Below are 17,004 nucleotides of genomic sequence, written 5' to 3'. Positions count from 1 at the left end.
AATACTATTTCACAGCAAATATACTGTACTGTATTACAAAGGATATCGTCATTGTCACACCTACTGTGCCTATGTAAAAATAAGACTAAAATATTTTTTCTAGATTAAAAAAAAACCATAATTATTGCATTTGAAATTTTACATGAATTTGTTCTTATTGTTAAAGCAATTTCAGCAGTCCCAGTGTTCTTAAAACCCGGGGTTGTAAAATGTATCAGTTACACACAAATAGGCCTACATGCCAGTGGATTAGTAGCACTAGCTCAGCAGCACTGTTTGATTATGGTAATGACGACAATGATAGTATAATAATATAATACTGCAACAAATTTGTTGGTCGTTGCGAAATTTCAATGAGAAGAGAAGTAAAAATGAAAATAACAAATTTTATCACAAACCAAGGGGGTCATTTATACAGCAGGAGTGAAGACCGTTTTATATCTATTTTGCCAATTAGGGCTAAAGTTTTCCACCAATCCAACTTTCCCACGTACCGATTTTTTTTTTTTTTTTTTTTTTTGTCCTAATCTTTCTCTCAAAATAGATTGGGTGAAAAGCACCTCGAGGCCATGGCTAATTAATTCAGTTTCCCAGAATTAAAATTTGGTGGTATGAAACACGAATGTTCAGGGAATGTTCGAAGCATCATTATTTTGTGAAACAAAATGAATTTTACAAACATCAAATAGGCCTTTTTGTATTTTAATAACGTAGGCCTAACTTCTTTGCAATAATCCATGTTATTAATGTTAGACGTTTTGCTAACATTTACAGTGCAGCTCATAAAGAAGTAGAGGCCTACACTTCGCGCGAAAACCCTGGGTAAACAAGGGCAGATTAGTGGGAAAGGCAGCCAATCGTAAGTGATTACAAATTACGTCATTTTTATGTCGTCGTATCGCAAGAAAAACTCAACTCAACGTAGCAGTCGCAAGCGCTCGTTTTGGACTCTGGATGGAGTTCAACGTCGTAAGTTCAACTTTCGTAAGCGACTGAAAATTGCTTGTTTATCTGCGGCCCAACACGATCAACGCAAACGTCGTTGACGTCGGCTTTATTTCAACTTTGCGTAAGAGTCGTAAGAATCGTAAGAAACGTATGAAACGTAAGAAATTCTGACCTTTACGTCGACAGGAAACCAGGCTTAACACAAGGCAACGCAAGCATGATTACTCAAGCATAAGTCACTGAATCGCGGTTTCCTGTCAAATCGTGGAAAATCGACGTATCGCATGAAAATTCAATACGACGGTTTCCTGTCCAACATTGCTTTGCGACGATTTAACCTTACGTTACGTCGATTTCACAACGCACCAGTCGCAATCGGTTTCCTGTCAAATCGCATTTTGTTAGATAAAACGACGTAGTCGTCTGAGTATAGGCAGTTTTCGCCGCACGACGGTAACTTAACGTTAACGGATGACGTCATCATTTATTGATCTTGCGTTGCGGATTACATTAATTTCAGGATTTTACGTGCTTGACGTACGTTAGCTACGGGTTTGCGCATGCGTATTTCGATTTGTTTACAAAAGGGGCGGAGCTATCGCGCTGCATGTTTGGTACTAACGTTAAAGTTAAGGTTGTCGAGCAGCGAAAACTACCTAATAACGTACTTGCAACTTTATTGTCTCTTGGGGTTTTTTTTCTTTTGTGACTAGATATACGGAACACGAAATCTCCATAATTATTAAAATACAACATGAACTTGTACACATGTCATAATTATTTATATACTTAAATATACAATGCAATAACATGAGATGCATAAAACATTTAATAAATCTTACATGAATTTGACCGCACTATGCCTCGAATATCAACGTGGAATACTACCTACTGCTGTACTCTACTCAGTTTACTAATGGCCTGTGACAATAATTCAATATAATATAAAATTAAATTATGGAAACTGAAGTAATTATTATATAATCATAAATCTAGTCTTTTTGTCTGTTTTTTTTTTTTTTTTTTTTTTTTTTTTGGTGTTCATATGGTAACCTGTTGAGGCGAATAAATGAATTAAATTGAATTGCGGGACCTGAGCCGACTCAAAAGTCGAAAGATGGAATAGTCCGTACCATGGTGCTTTGCTACAAAATTACTTTTGAAGTTCTAAAGCAATTGTAATGTCGGCAGGCACGTTATTGTTTGATTATTTAAAGTTGTTAACTATTCTGTACACGATTTAAATGACGTGTGAATATACTTCTATTGGCGTCAGTTTTTTTTTTTTTTAAGTTTCAATAACCACGACTAGTTTCTTAACATGTAGGCCTACTCAATCGCAATCTAGGCCTACTACTGTACATTTCAAATCCGCTTCACTGCCAGAAGGCAAGAGGATTGTTCTCTAAAATTTTTAAAAGTCATTGAACAGTTTAGTATTCTTTGAATTATTTCTAGGCTATCCAATCAGGTATTCAATACGTACGCTTCGTACCACAGTATTATGCACTACAAAGTAATACCCTGTTGGAGCACACAAAGTTTTGGATGAATGGGTTTTGGATGAATAATAATTTGTCCGATTCAACTCACACCTGACAATGATCACACGTTTATTGTGACCAATTCAGTCCAGATCAACACATTGAGAAGTACAACACAATACCAGAAACTTGTGTGGTGGTAGCGGCATTAATCTTTTAGGGAATGAAGGCATGGCCGATATTCCACAGGAACAGCTTTCATTAATTCATTCCAATGAGTGCCGTCTGTACTCTCGACGATGGATCATGTTGGCAATATTCATGAGCCTACAATTTTCAAACGGCCTGATGTGGGTGCAGTATGCGTCAATTTCAGACGACATCCAAATGCATTTCGACGTTAGCATGCCAACTATCGACACATTTAGCGCAATATATGGAATAGCGTACATAATGCTCATATTCCTGGCTTTGTTTATATTAGAAAGAAAAGGCTTGAAAGTGATTGCTATGTGTTGTGGTGGACTGCACTTGGTTGGATCTTGGATCCGTTATGTTGGCATACTTTTTCAGAATTCAATCTACGTTAGCCTCATCGGTCAGACGTTATGTGGAATTGCTCACACATGCTGTGCTGGAATGGCTTCACAAGTGTCGGGGACTTGGTTTGGATCAAACGAAGTTTCCTTAGCATGTGCACTTGGATTCACTGCATTTAATTTTGGAATTGCAACCGGATTTCTCACACCTTATATATTTCATAACCAGAACAATATTGGTCGTAAACTCCAGTTCATTTTTCTTGGAACAGCAATATTTATGTCAGTAATATTTCCTATAATCGCATTTATATTTGAAGACAAACCACCATTTCCACCTAGTGTTCAGAAAAAGAATTCAGTTTATGGAAAACAAGATACTCTCTCCAAATCGATCAAAGTTATCATGATGAACAGAAACTTTATGTTACTTGCAATAGCGTCTGGACTATGTATAGGACAGTCGACAGTTATCACTGTTAAGGTGAAAGATATTTTTTTATATTCTTATCCAAACAAAGGTAATATAGTTGGCCCTATGGTTTTTTTTAGTATACTTCTTGTAATTGTTGGGTCTGTAGCTGTTGGTTGGATGTTGGACAAAACAAAACAGTACTCGTTAACCACACGAGTGACAGTTTTGCTAGTTTTTGTAACATTTGTTTGCTTCACCATATCAATGCAATATGAATACTTTTGGTGTTCTATCGTATTTTTTTCCATCTATTATGTTTTTGCTCGTATATTTTTCACAATTGGATTTGAACACGGGGCTGAGCTAACTTATCCAGAGTCAGAGTCACTGTCGGCTTCATTAATCGTTTTTATAGTGGAAATCACATCGTACCTTTCCGTTTACATGTATGATATAATTCTTGAAAACTGGAACCTTCTCGCAGCGAATTGTTTCACTTGTATTATGTGCGTAATTCCAATCTTTATGACAATTTTGATTAAAACTGACAATAAAAGACATAAAGCTGATAGTATTGAAAACTATTTTCAACTTCATACTGAAAATAACAATGTTTCCGACGATAACAAAAGTATGCTAAATAGATGTGTTGTCGTTTTTATGAATAAATTTGTTGCGGGTTGCTCCATCTTCGGCCATCGCTCTTCCTAAGAAATCACAGAAACAAGGCAATATTTTATTCAATGTTTTTGCATTCTGTTTAATCAACGCGTATACAGTGAAATCAAAACAAACTCAAATTATATTTTTTTTAAAAAGTTCGATCTAGACCTATAAATATTGTTTAAATTTACACTTGGGTCAATCTCAACTGTAGATTTAAAAGTTTAAATCTACAGTTAATATTGACCCAAGAGTAAATTTAAACAATATTATTTATAGATCTAGAAAATGTTTTGGATTTTCTTTAATTCAGGCTATCTGACTAATGACTATTCAAATTCGTCTAGTTGTTTTCCTTTTGAAATATAAAAAAAAGGTGTATTCTTAGTTGAGTCTTGCATCTGATTAAAAAGATGATTAGGTGATTGTATCATATTAGCTCACCAATATATCATTAGACCCATGTATATGTATAAGTACTTTACACACACGTGAAGACAATTTTACAAGTGCACAAATGACTCTGATGTTAATCCGTTGATGATGCAATTTGGGAAACCGAGATCAACCAATGTTACTGCATGTACAATGATACCAAAGTTAGATGGAATAACCTCTTCCGTAGAATTAATTGTATTTAAAAAGCAACAAGGCAGGAGGTTAATTTCTCACCTTTTAATATATAGGCTTAAATAAAGTTATCATTGTAAGAACCAGATTTCCTTTATCGATTTTAAATCGGGCCTACCTTTATGCCCACCATCCGCTGAACAGCTGATCATATATCACGGACACAAAACATACATCAAAACAAAGTTCTTAGTATGTAATACCATAGTACTATTGTATTATGCTGAATCTTAACTTCGTTCTGATTCTGGTGGGTAAAGATCGTTCCATTTTGTTTTACTATCAGTGTCGTACGCATTTATGTACCAAGTCTTTTAAATGAAAATGGTGGGATATTTGATGGTGTTAAGTTGTACTGTACTTGTATGTGTGGTTATGTAATCTTAGGAAAGGTTAATAAAATTTGGTTGATTATACACTGTTTTCTTTTCTATTTTATTTTATTAATAATATATATAATGATTTATTAGGAACTACACTTTCCATCAGTGGCATATCTCTCGATAGAAGGTCCGTCCAAAAACAATACAGTGAAGTTTACAGAATAAAAAGCTAAGGTAAAAACATTCAAATTTCAAACGGGACATCAAGGTATGGTGAATAAATTGAAAAAAAAAAAATTAAGTTAAGTAATGTAAAAAACTTAAATGCAATTTTAAACTAAAAACTTAAAGCAAAAGAAAGTGATGCAAGCTGACACACATGAACAAATTATACAGACGCCACACAAACATTACTTGTAACACACATACATAGGTACATACATATCCATACAAAATTGCATACCCATGGACACATGACTGTAGTGTGCTCCCAAAATACAAACATATAGGGCTAGACATACAGTACATATACAACACCACCAATCACACATGAAACACGCATATCAAGCCTGATCAGACAGATACACATAAAAGTAAATCAAATGTACAAGTTATTGAAAGTAATACAGGACTAAAGTCAAAAAGGTTCATTTTCTCTTTTTCCATGCCCTTCTAGCATAACTTTTACAAACTTGAATTTTCTTCAATTTCTTTTGGAAGAGTTAGTAGAAAAGAGCCAAGAACATACATTAATTTCTGATCAATGGTTGAATTTATAAATTGGTTCCAAATAGGCCTATATTTTGTATTTATTATTTCATGTTCAAGCTTTGTTTAAACTCAAACATATTATTTAGGTAACTTTAATTGTGACCAATAAAGATGTTTACCTGGGCGTGTTTACGGTACTTGGTACGGTACAGTTGATAATTACGGATTCTAAGTGAGGCCTAAATATTGTTTAAAAGTAGGCTAACGTTATCGCTATGATTGCAAGAAACAGTTAGTGATATACCAGATATACACAAAGGAAACTTGTTATCGTGACGGCGATGTCTAAGCCGACAGAACGTCCAACAATGGCGAACAAGCACTATACCCAAGGTGCTAACAACAAAAATAAGCACCCACTTAAGCAAGTAAGTATTGGCCTGGCTTACAACAGCTGATGACGTAAACAACAAAACAAAAAGATGAAAACTTTTTAAGCGTAAAACCTATTTTCTTTAACGATAGCGACGTTCGAGAGGCGGGTGATGATTCTTTAAATGAAAAAACAATACTTCGCTTTATGTGAAATTATCAGGGGTGACAATCTGATAGGAATACAAAAAAGAAAAAGACTAACAATACGGCTTTAAAGCTCGTCTCTTTCACAAATGTCAGACTGACACAGAATTTTTTTCAGTGAAACGAAGTAGGTTACAAGGCTAACGCATGTCCCAAAAAAGTTCCTTTCGAGTGCCAAAATGCGAGAAGAAATGTCATATTTGTCAGAAATTGCACAGAAGTCAGGGGCGGATCCAGAAATGTCCAAAAGGGGGGCCGGAAGGGGGGCCGAAAGTTGGGCCGATTGAGACAACACTGTCGTAGGGGGTCCGGGGCATGCCCCCGCAAAATTGTTGTGTTCTAGACGCCCGAACATAACATTTGAGGCATTCTGGGCTATCATTTTTTTCTTTTTCTCTCTTTTTTTCTTTTTTTTCCTTTTTTTTACCTCCGGGCCGGCCCCCCTAAATCCGCCCCTGGAAGTAGTCACGGACGAAAGATCTAGCATATCTAGCAATAAGCAAAATACCTGCAACGAAGAAGATCAGGAAGCCATAGCCGGCATGCTAGTTAGGCAAGCCTGAGGTGAAAAATTTAAACAAAAAATGTGCAATAACATCGTTGAAAATACGAATCCATGCTCAAGCCTTAACGAAAGTGATAACGAGGATAGCGACACTTTGACGAGTTGCGGAGAAGATGCTCAGGGTGGCCCGTCCAGCCAGAGCTGATTTAATGGGACCCTCAGAACATAAAAAACAATAAGATTTTTTTTAAAGTAAGTTAGGATTATGAAGTTGTATAATCTAAATTTAAATTCATAAAAATATTATGATAGCAAATAGCAATCAAATCAATCAATTAACAAAATCAATCAATAACTTAGATCAACTTCAAAAACAGATCAAAACAACTGAACAACTTTACTACAAAGATCCTTAGTTACCAGTTTACTTAATCGTCTATGCAGATAATATAGAAAATAAAATGTAATTAATATATTTATTGAAGTTTTTCAGCTAAAAAATAAACACATTTGTTAATATAATTGTGAAGCATTTTTTTTTCTTATAAAACATTATCGATTTTGAACAAGATGTTAGAATGCATAGATGTAATGCGTTGTGGTGGGGTTGCCTGCTCGTCGCTGATTACCAGAAGCTACACCAAAAAAAAAAACTGCGCTTTATAACCTCAGGGAAGAGGCGCATTATAAATGTCTATACCAGTACCAGTGCCAGCATTGTCATCAAAGATACTTTTCTTTGATTTACAACCTCCCACTTTTGTCAGTATTTCCAACTTATAAGGCTCTGTCCAGATTATCTAATTTTCTTTGACAAACAACTGTTGTATGCCCATATATAGCCATGTGTGCTTATGGTCATAATGTGATGTTATGGCCATATTTAGACATGTCACATATTTTTGCTAAATAAAAGTTGATTGTCTATTTATTTTTGGAAACATATTTATACAGGATTCATTGAAATCAATCTGCTTTTAACAATCGTCCTGTATCAAACCTATAAAATGATAACATAGGCCTACAATTATTTTAAGTTGTTCTACAAAGAAAAAAAAGAGAGGCTTATTGATTTGAAAAATTTCGAAAGGGAACGGAAATCAAGATATATACTACCGGTACCATTAATAGTGTCTTTCAGTTGCAGGTACAATTATTTCAAACAGGGCGGATCCAGTAGTGCCTCCCATTTTGCTACTAAATTTTTAAAATGTCAATGCAAATAAATGTTATGTGCTACTCACCCATTCTGAAACTGCTGTGCCCCCCCCCCCTTTCCCACGTTTGAAAAATTCTGGATCCGCCCCTGGTCAAAGTTAACATGATTGAAAAATAGATATCTGTGATAGGACAGTGAGCTAATTTTCACAGTATTCAAAATGACAGAGATCGACAAAAATATGTAAATCTAATAAAATTATATTTACAAACACTTTTAACTATACATGAAATTAATGTGCTTCATAATTTATTTGCCTGTAATCATTTTTATAGCTTCACCACGTACATTATACAATGGCTTAATGAGTGTGGTGTAGAGGTAATTGAACTAACAATATTGCTTCTTTATTTGATTGATCGTCTGCCGCATTTATTTTCATGTGGTTTAATTTAACTATTAATCAGACCTCATTTGAATCTAGCTAACTTGACGGCCACAAGAGTTGTAAACGGTACATGAGATGGAACTGTTTGATGAACCTATTGAATATAATATGAACAACGATACTGATAGCCAGATTTGTAAACCGAATGACTATAATTTCCTTTATCAATGTTTCTCCATCGTAATATTTATGTTGATGCCGATTGTTCTAATTGGTAACGGATTGATAATAGCTGTTGTTATTAAGTTCGAGCCATTACAGAAGCCGTCGTATTTGCTGCTGGCCAGCTTAGCGATTTCAGATTTCATTTCTGGGATAGTTTTCGGCGCCTGTATAACCGGAATTCTGGTCTCTGACATATCAGTAGCGTGTCTGTTTGTGAGGTTACCAACGGGTAACATCCCATTAATTCAGTGGTGCATTTCCCAGACGCACATCGTTGTAATAGCAATAGAAAGATATAAGTATATAATGAAACCATTCCAATACCTGCAACACGTGACAAAAAGAAAAGCTGTACTCGGATGTATAGTAACCTGGGCGATTGGGATTTTTACTGGCTTCTTGTTTTATATTTCTAAGAAAGCCATGCATCTGAAAGATGATTCGAAGCCGTCTGTTTATCTGATTATTTTTTACATAAGCTTGCGCTCGATATTATATACTTTAGCAATTGGCGTAACCGTCGCCCTTCACGTTCGCATCTACCGAGAGGCGAGGCGTCACTCACGGCAGATAGCAGCGGCTACATCTACGGAGCTTGACCAAAATACGAGGTTCGATATTCGGGCTGCAAGGACAACCGCTCGCATTTTGTGGGTGTATTTGATTTGTATATTCCCATCCATAATCATCAGCATTGGAATTGTTTTCCCATTTCCTATCATCCATGGTTTCTTGGAGGTGTATGGAATGGTTATTGTACTAACTGCGATGATAAATGCCGTGGCTAATCCATTGATCTACGCCAGAAGAGACTGTGAATTTCGTCATGCAGTAGCAAAACTTGTTCATATTAGTCGTTAATATTTTATACGAAGTTGTATTGTCCCATTTGAAGTCATGAGGTCTAGATCCATGCAAGCCTATAACACTTATGTTACATTCGCATTTCTATAAACAATTAATAGTGTAAACACTTATACAAGTAAAATTATTTTAAATTATTGATTGACATTTTTAACAATGTAAAACTCCAAACACCTCAAGCACTGAAGCTTTCCACAAGGGACCGTAATACTGCAATGCTAATTAATATGAATACAAACTAAACCAATTTTAAGCCCTGGGTGGACAGACCAGGGAACAGTGAAATTACAGACTTGGTTAATTAATGGGAAATATCCGCATTGTAGAAGAAATACAATGCTACCATTACTCTACTCTGGCTGTATGAAGTAGGCCTATGATGTACACTGTACTGGCCTAGACAGCTTATTTTCAGAACCGGAATATGGCATTATATAATCATTTATAATACTGCATTTAACTTTTAAAATGTGACTGAATGATTGAAAAATACTGCACAAAGAAGGAAGAATGAAATCTTTATTGAGGGAATATCAGTTTTATATTAGCTATGGTTGGGTATGGCCTGGGCTGGCATTGCTTTTGAAGACACAAGTATCATTCAGAATTTCGCGATTTTCGCGCGCCCTTATTTTTTCGATCGTCGTTTCATCGCGAATATTAAGGGCGCGCGAAAAAGGGCTATACAGTATCCCAGCATGGAGGTATAAATTAAATTTATTTTAAACCTCTATAATCCCAATTTCAATTTGTGATTCAAAATTTCGAAATTTGATTCTAAATCGTTGATTCATTTGCGCAGTGGGCAGTACAACCTTCATTATCGCTACAATTTAAGCTGAACCAATTGTATTGTAAACGTTAAATGGTGAAGTTAGTGGCCAATTCTTTCTATTGGCATGTAAGTTAAGTCTTGTGCTTCTTTATGCGTCCCGATTCCACCAATCGTCCTTGCATGAACAATAGTTCAAATAAATACGGACCTAAATCATTATAAAGTTCAGTTCGAACTATGATTTAGATCCTACACAGGGTCTGTTTTTGTACAATGGTTAAACTGTGTGTAGGTTTTGGATGAGTCTCACAAAAAACGGTCACAATAGAGCTAAGCTTTTTGTCCTTTGGGTATTTTAGCTAACAAAATTAAATGAAATAAAATCTGTAAATAATCCCACATATTATGACTGATCTATTATTTTTAATATTAATCTTAATAAAAAGTGATTCAGCACTCGTAATTTTTGCCGATAGATCATCACGTGATTTGTAACATAGGTTTTCAGATATATAAAATGCAACAACTCCACCTCTTTTTTTCCAAACTATTTATGAATAAATGAATATTATTGGGTAATTTTATATAATTCTAAGTCATTATTTTTGAGCCACGTTTCTGTAAGAGCAATGACTGAAAATTTAAAATTTAGTATGAAAATATAGTTGGAAATGGCATCAATTTTGTTTACAATGCTGCAAAAATTTAAATTGAAAATAGAAGAATTGTTTCCTGTACATAAGTAGGCATGTTATAATTACATTTAAAATCTTCTGTGCAGTAATATTTGGTAGATTCAGTACTGAAGAAATTAATATCATCAATACATCAGTAAATGACATCGTGTATTATTGCTGATGCTGTAATACGAGTGATACCAGTAATAAATAGAAATAATACAAATAAATAATGGAATAATAATAATAATAGTAATAATAATAATAATAATATTAATAATAATAATAATAATAATTATAACAATATAAATAATAATAATAATAATTATTATTATTATTAATTTTATTATTATTATTATTATTATTATAATTATTATTTATTTGGATCTACTTTTCATCAGTGGCACTGGTGGAAGGTGCGTCACGAACAATCAATGAAAAGCAACGTAAACAGAGGGAAATTAAATTAAAATTAAAACAAAATTCAAATCAAACGAATAGTAGGCCTATACATAGTATATGTTTTAGCCCGTATACATATATGATGTCTATACACATAAATAATGCGCATGAGCATAATCATGAAAATCCATAAGTGTATATCAATACATATACACACATACTTCATACGCCTACACAAATAAAGTTTGTTTAACGGTATTGTACTGAGATTTTATGAATCGTTGCGTTATTTGAAATATTTTTTAATAAGCCTACTTTATGAATGCCTTTTCAATGTACGTCACTACAATAATGTAGCGGATTCAGCCGCTATTATTTCTTTATTTGTAATAGCGGTAGGTTCTTTGTAGTGGTTTGCAACATAAATCTGGGTCCAGCCGGTCAACTTTGGTGGATTTGCTGGTTGGCGCTGAGATCAGTGGTGGCACCAGAAATCCGACGGACTTGGTCCGAACCAAGGCGACGACGAAGCCTCGGTCGACGGCACGGAATAAAAAAAAAATCTCTGTTTGGGTTTATGGGAAACTTTTTATGGCTTAATTTGGTCCTCAATGTGCTTTTAAATCACGATATTATGGATTGGCAATTAAAATAGCGTTATTTAGATAGGAAAAATTTCTTTTTTTTTTAATTTGGTCATAAGGTCCACAGCCAGGATTTTCGGCACCCATAAAGATGTAATTATTATGTGTGATGTGCCATAGAAAATAAAAATATGTGAGGACAAACTATTAATGTAGGCTTATTTGCTTCACTTCACCTACTTCAAAGCCATGAGTCCACACTACCTCGCGATCTTTTATTAGGAATTTTCGGCAATCATTGAAATCTAATTAATCTCCGTGATGCACCATAAAAAATAAAATCTTTATGTCTCTGATGTATTTACTTTAATTTACCTACTTCATGTGCCGAAAACCAACTTAGGGCCTATCTTTACTCGCTTTTTTTTCTCATACTTCCCAAATTGGGCAAATAATGTATGGTGTTTCTTTTTTTAATTCCAACAATCACTATCAGCTTACCGTACATCAGAATGAATTGTTTGAGCAAACAAATTCTGGATATGATATGTGCAGATCATGGGAGGACAGAGGGACACGTCCCCCACCCCCATATTTTTAATTTGGATTGGGACCCCTACTTTTCGACTGCAACGTAATTTTCAAGAATATACCTGAATTGTTAATAACTGGTACTGGTAGTTCTAGTTGTGGCCGTCGAATTACAGACATTCGGCAGCATGTTGGCGTTAGTACACTGCATAGACCTACGTAACGTGAATAGAAACCTGAACTATAGGCCCTATAAAAGGCCCATATTTTAAAGAAAGAGCGTTCTGCAGTTCTATGCCATTAAATTAAAAATATTCACTGTATTAATGTATACTTATCTTATTTGGTTTTTAATGGAATATCTGTATGTATATTATGTAACTTATCTTTTGAATGCATCGCAACTCCGCGAGTGCCACTGATACAAAAGCGCCAATGTTTTCAGAATTATCTGACGTCACTCTATAATCCGCTAAGATTTGTCTCTTTGAGGATTATCCCTCTTCTATCACATGTCTACGAGCCTATGTCCTCATTGTTTATCAGCTAACACGGCAACCTGAATCAATAGAACTGAATAACACTCCCACATCAGTCACCTTCTTTACCAAACTGGTTGGAGTTTACTTGCATATGTCAGACGATTTGGCTTTTGTTGGTATATTATAGACAGCTTTAAAACGTAATTACTGGATTGTTCCAGGTAAGTCTATGTATAATTCGTGTATACACACTTTCCATTCAATTATCTAACAATAATTTAAAATTACATTGAAATTTAACGGAGCATTTAATTGTTGTTATGCTATAACAGAACGTTTTTGTAGATAGATAATAGGCCTATCTCTTCTGAATTTATCCATATTTAGTCTAATAATTACAAAGTATGTGGTAACTCTTCTTTGTAAACTAAAAATTTACAATGTTGTTTCATAATTATATTTTCACAAAATTTCACATTATTATGACAACTATTGAAACAACTATAAGATACTACTGCTAGTGCTACTGCTACTGCTACTAGTACTACTATTACTATTACTACTACTACTACTACAGTTATGCTATAACAGAACGTTTTTGTAGATAGATAATAGGCCTATCTCTTCTGAATTTATCCATATTTAGTCTAATAATTACAAAGTATGTGGTAACTCTTCTTTGTAAACTAAAAATTTACAATGTTGTTTCATAATTATATTTTCACAAAATTTCACATTATTATGACACCTATTGAAACAACTATAAGATACTACTGCTAGTGCTACTGCTACTAGTACTACTATTACTACTACTACCACTACTACTACTACTACTACTACTACTACTACTACTACTACTACTACTACTACTACTACCACTACTCCACCACCACCACCACCACCACCACCACTACCACTACTACTACTATAACTACTGTTGGTGCTGCTACTATTAGCACTCACATTATAGTTCTTTGTAACAGTCAAGTAACAAATAGTTATTGTAAACAACAATTAAGCAGTAGAAATTTACATAGGCCTAAGATCTATTTGGTTCATTTAGAAAATTTTTCATTATGATATACATCATACTGACAAAGTAAAACCACAAATTCTTTATTCTGAGACAACGCTAAATGCAAAGAAATCTTAAAGCAGTAAGCCTAATTTAGAATAATACCGGTATTAGAAGAGTACGGTACTAATAATAGGCCTAATAAACATTGTAACATGAAGGAAAGCATGACCAGTTGTTTTTAATACTCTATTGGCTTCAGTAGTCTCCTTGGTTGCCCTTGTAAACAAAAAATCATTTCATATTGTGTTAGATGATGCACTGTATATGAACATTATTTGGTTTATTAATGTATTAATTCATCTTATCATCATACAATTCGTTAATGTATAATACTTGCATTTTTGAAAAGCAAATACAATTTGTTGTAATTGCGGAGATGTATACTTAGACCTAATCACAATACTGCCACTTAAAAATGAGGTGTACGCAATTAAGCTCGATATTAATATGCCAATGACCTTAGCAACACAATGTGAGTAGGCCTATTTATTAAATCGTTCTTCTTTATTAACTTTAGATTCTCAACCCGTCTTACAAAATGGTGCAGTTTGGACTAAATGAATAAAGCTGTTTCTATGCTAAACGTGAAAAGAACTCATAAAATGAAGGGTGACTACCGAGCAATGGTTCAAAACATGAACCGTCGTCTGGTAATGCCTAATCGAGGGAAGGGCATGGTTATGAAACTAGATGCGGAGCGAGAGGCTCGACATCTTGATTATGCTCGGCGGATTACTGAAGCAAGCATCAGCAGAGAAGAAAAAGAGTTGCGTCGAAAGGTGGAATGTCTGCAAGACTTGATGGAATCAAATAAAATGCGAAGAGGAACAATCCACAATGCAGAAACACTAGGAGGAGAAAATGTGGGAAAAAACAAAAAGCAACCAAATCGAAAAGGACAAGATGAACTCTTTAGAACTGATGCTGTGAATGCTATTCAAAAGGGGAAGTATCATAAGAGAAGGAATGTTGATAATTTAAGTTTACTTAAGAAGTCAATGGGAGAAATAGAAGCAGCTAACATTAAACGTAAAATTGAAGAAAAAAACAAGTTACTCAAAGTCATGTACGACGAGGCTAAAAGCAGAGGTAACACCCCGCAAATGGAAACAAATCAGGAATCTTGTGAAGCTCCAAAAACAAACGCATTTACATTACCTGAGGTACAACCAACACTCAACATTAGTAATAAGGATAAAAGTAATAATGTGTTCCGGCTTCAGAGAAAAATATCTTTGAGCAATTTGATAGCTAGTGGAGAGATCAACAGCACATTGCAGAGATTCAATAAACATAGAAGTATTATTGGAAATTCTGATGCCGGCAAACCAATCATAACCCAATCATTGCTAGTGAGTGCAAAAGAGTCAGACTGCCATGGTAGAACGCCTAGGCGTCAATCCAATGTCCTTGTGAATAAAAGGTCTCGTAACAACATCAAACTACCTCCTCAGCTAGTCCCAACAAAATATCAAAAAGAACTCCTTAAATACAATCCGTTTCTAAGGAGTAATTTTGCGCCAGTCGTCTCGAGATCTAGGGCTCTCCTGGACTCAAAGAAACCAGATGAAATGTATGCATGGCTTGGATTTGCGTCTCAGGACCAGTTTGAACAAAATAAACTAGAAGAACTAAAAGGAAGCAAGAAAATGACAATGAAAGAGGATCTTAAACGGTTGCCAGCGTTAGGTACATTGAGTGAAGTTGATAATAAAAGCGAAACAAACAATAATGTAGCTGCTGTTGCTGCCAAAAGTGTTACAAAATTGCACGATGCCGATGATGAAACAGAGTGTAAAAATACCACAGACGACGCGAAAAATAATGAAGCACCCACCCGGACCAGAACCCCACCTACGGTGACAGAAATTAACAGTGTGGAGCTAGATTTAAAGAAGATAAATATAAATGATGCTCGCGTGCCAGAAAACATTGAGGAAAATGAAATCCCGATTGAAATAAATGTACTGAAAACAACAGAAAGATTAACCTTACAAAGGACGGAATCTAATCTGAACCGACAATCATTTAAGTTAGGGGCTCCAAAGACATTGATTATTAGACCGACGGCCCGACAACGAAAACCTTTGCTAAAGTTTACAGCAGCAGTTAGAGCAGTTCTCATTGTTCGACAATTTCAAATGAATTAAATAATTTGTTCACATGTTTCTTTAAAGTAATCTCATGGATTACTATGTAATTTTGATAGAAAATCAGACTTTGTACCAGTATTCACTCCGAAGGGTTTGACAGAACCTGTCCCCGCCCATTTGTGCTCCCACAGGAGAGAGATATTCCTCCTCCCCGTCGGAGACATCGGCTTTCCGTCCGGCAAATCCTGGCGCCACCATAAACCGAGCTAATAATCTATACTCAATATCTAAAATGTTCACTTTGTATATTTTCGTAAGTTACGTTAGCTTCCTATGGACTTTGCGAAAACCATAAATCAATAGACACAATTCTATTCCTGTACATACCTCCTATTGTCTTCAATTTAAGTATTTAACTGTTAATAAACTAGCAAAAAACTGAATAGTTTCAGTCTGTGTTTTAAGAAGATAACCCTTTTAATGATCTCTTTAAATACACGCTCATATACCGTATCTTTCATAGAGGAATTCCTCCATGCTCTTACGTGAAACAGCTGTAATTGAATTTATTTGTATGAATCATTGTTAAACAATTAAAGGTGTATGGAAGTCGAAATACCACGCTAATTTTGAAAAAGTAGAAAAGAAATGAAAGATATCTGTTAATAGTTTTGTCAAAGCGTACGATAGGCGTTCAAGTCCAAGGTCAGTATAGTATTTGTATGCACTGATTAAATATAATAATTGTGGTCTAAAACCCTAATCTACGATTAAGAGTTTGTTTGTATGAAAGGGTCAAAGAATGCATCTATAACTTGGTACTTTAGGGTGATAAGATGTGACAGGTCAACACCAAAAACAGGACAATTCAGGCTAAATAAAATTGATTGATAGTTTAACGTCCGAAATTTGAAATTATTTTTGTTGAGTGTATTTACAATGTGCTGTT

General features: G+C 34.8%; 3 protein-coding genes across 3 annotated transcripts; all 3 read left to right on the top strand.

Annotated features, from left to right (window-relative positions):
* Positions 1-2,588: 2,588 nt before the first annotated feature.
* On the top strand, positions 2,589-5,095 carry LOC117116055 (feline leukemia virus subgroup C receptor-related protein 1-like). Its single transcript, XM_033259996.1, has one exon. The coding sequence runs from the start codon at positions 2,664-2,666 to the stop codon at positions 4,095-4,097; it is 1,434 nt and encodes a 477-aa protein (XP_033115887.1). The 5' UTR covers positions 2,589-2,663; the 3' UTR covers positions 4,098-5,095.
* Positions 5,096-8,159: 3,064 nt separating this feature from the next.
* LOC117116116 (beta-2 adrenergic receptor-like) lies at positions 8,160-10,985 on the top strand. Its single transcript, XM_033260079.1, has one exon. It carries the CDS (start codon positions 8,480-8,482, stop codon positions 9,428-9,430), a length of 951 nt encoding a protein of 316 aa, XP_033115970.1. The 5' UTR covers positions 8,160-8,479; the 3' UTR covers positions 9,431-10,985.
* Positions 10,986-12,659: 1,674 nt separating this feature from the next.
* Positions 12,660-16,954, top strand: LOC117116048. The gene is made up of 2 exons (XM_033259989.1): positions 12,660-13,105; positions 14,480-16,954. The coding sequence occupies exon 2, from the start codon at positions 14,520-14,522 to the stop codon at positions 16,110-16,112; it is 1,593 nt and encodes a 530-aa protein (XP_033115880.1). The 5' UTR covers positions 12,660-13,105; positions 14,480-14,519; the 3' UTR covers positions 16,113-16,954.
* The last annotated feature ends 50 nt before the right edge of the window (positions 16,955-17,004 follow it).

This window comes from Anneissia japonica, unplaced genomic scaffold (genome assembly GCF_011630105.1).
Source record: "Anneissia japonica isolate Jap-2015-1 unplaced genomic scaffold, ASM1163010v1 scaffold287743_len2803612_cov181, whole genome shotgun sequence".
Classification (NCBI taxonomy): domain Eukaryota; kingdom Metazoa; phylum Echinodermata; class Crinoidea; order Comatulida; family Comatulidae; genus Anneissia; species Anneissia japonica.
This window is presented reverse-complemented; position numbering and strand designations above follow the sequence as displayed.

What these genes read in the sequence shown, in the direction of transcription:
- LOC117116055 (XM_033259996.1), top strand. Translation starts at nt 2,664, where the DNA reads ATGGCCGATATTCCACAGGAACAGCTTTCATTAATTCATTCCAATGAG.
- LOC117116116 (XM_033260079.1), top strand. Translation starts at nt 8,480, where the DNA reads ATGGAACTGTTTGATGAACCTATTGAATATAATATGAACAACGATACT.
- LOC117116048 (XM_033259989.1), top strand. Translation starts at nt 14,520, where the DNA reads ATGAATAAAGCTGTTTCTATGCTAAACGTGAAAAGAACTCATAAAATG.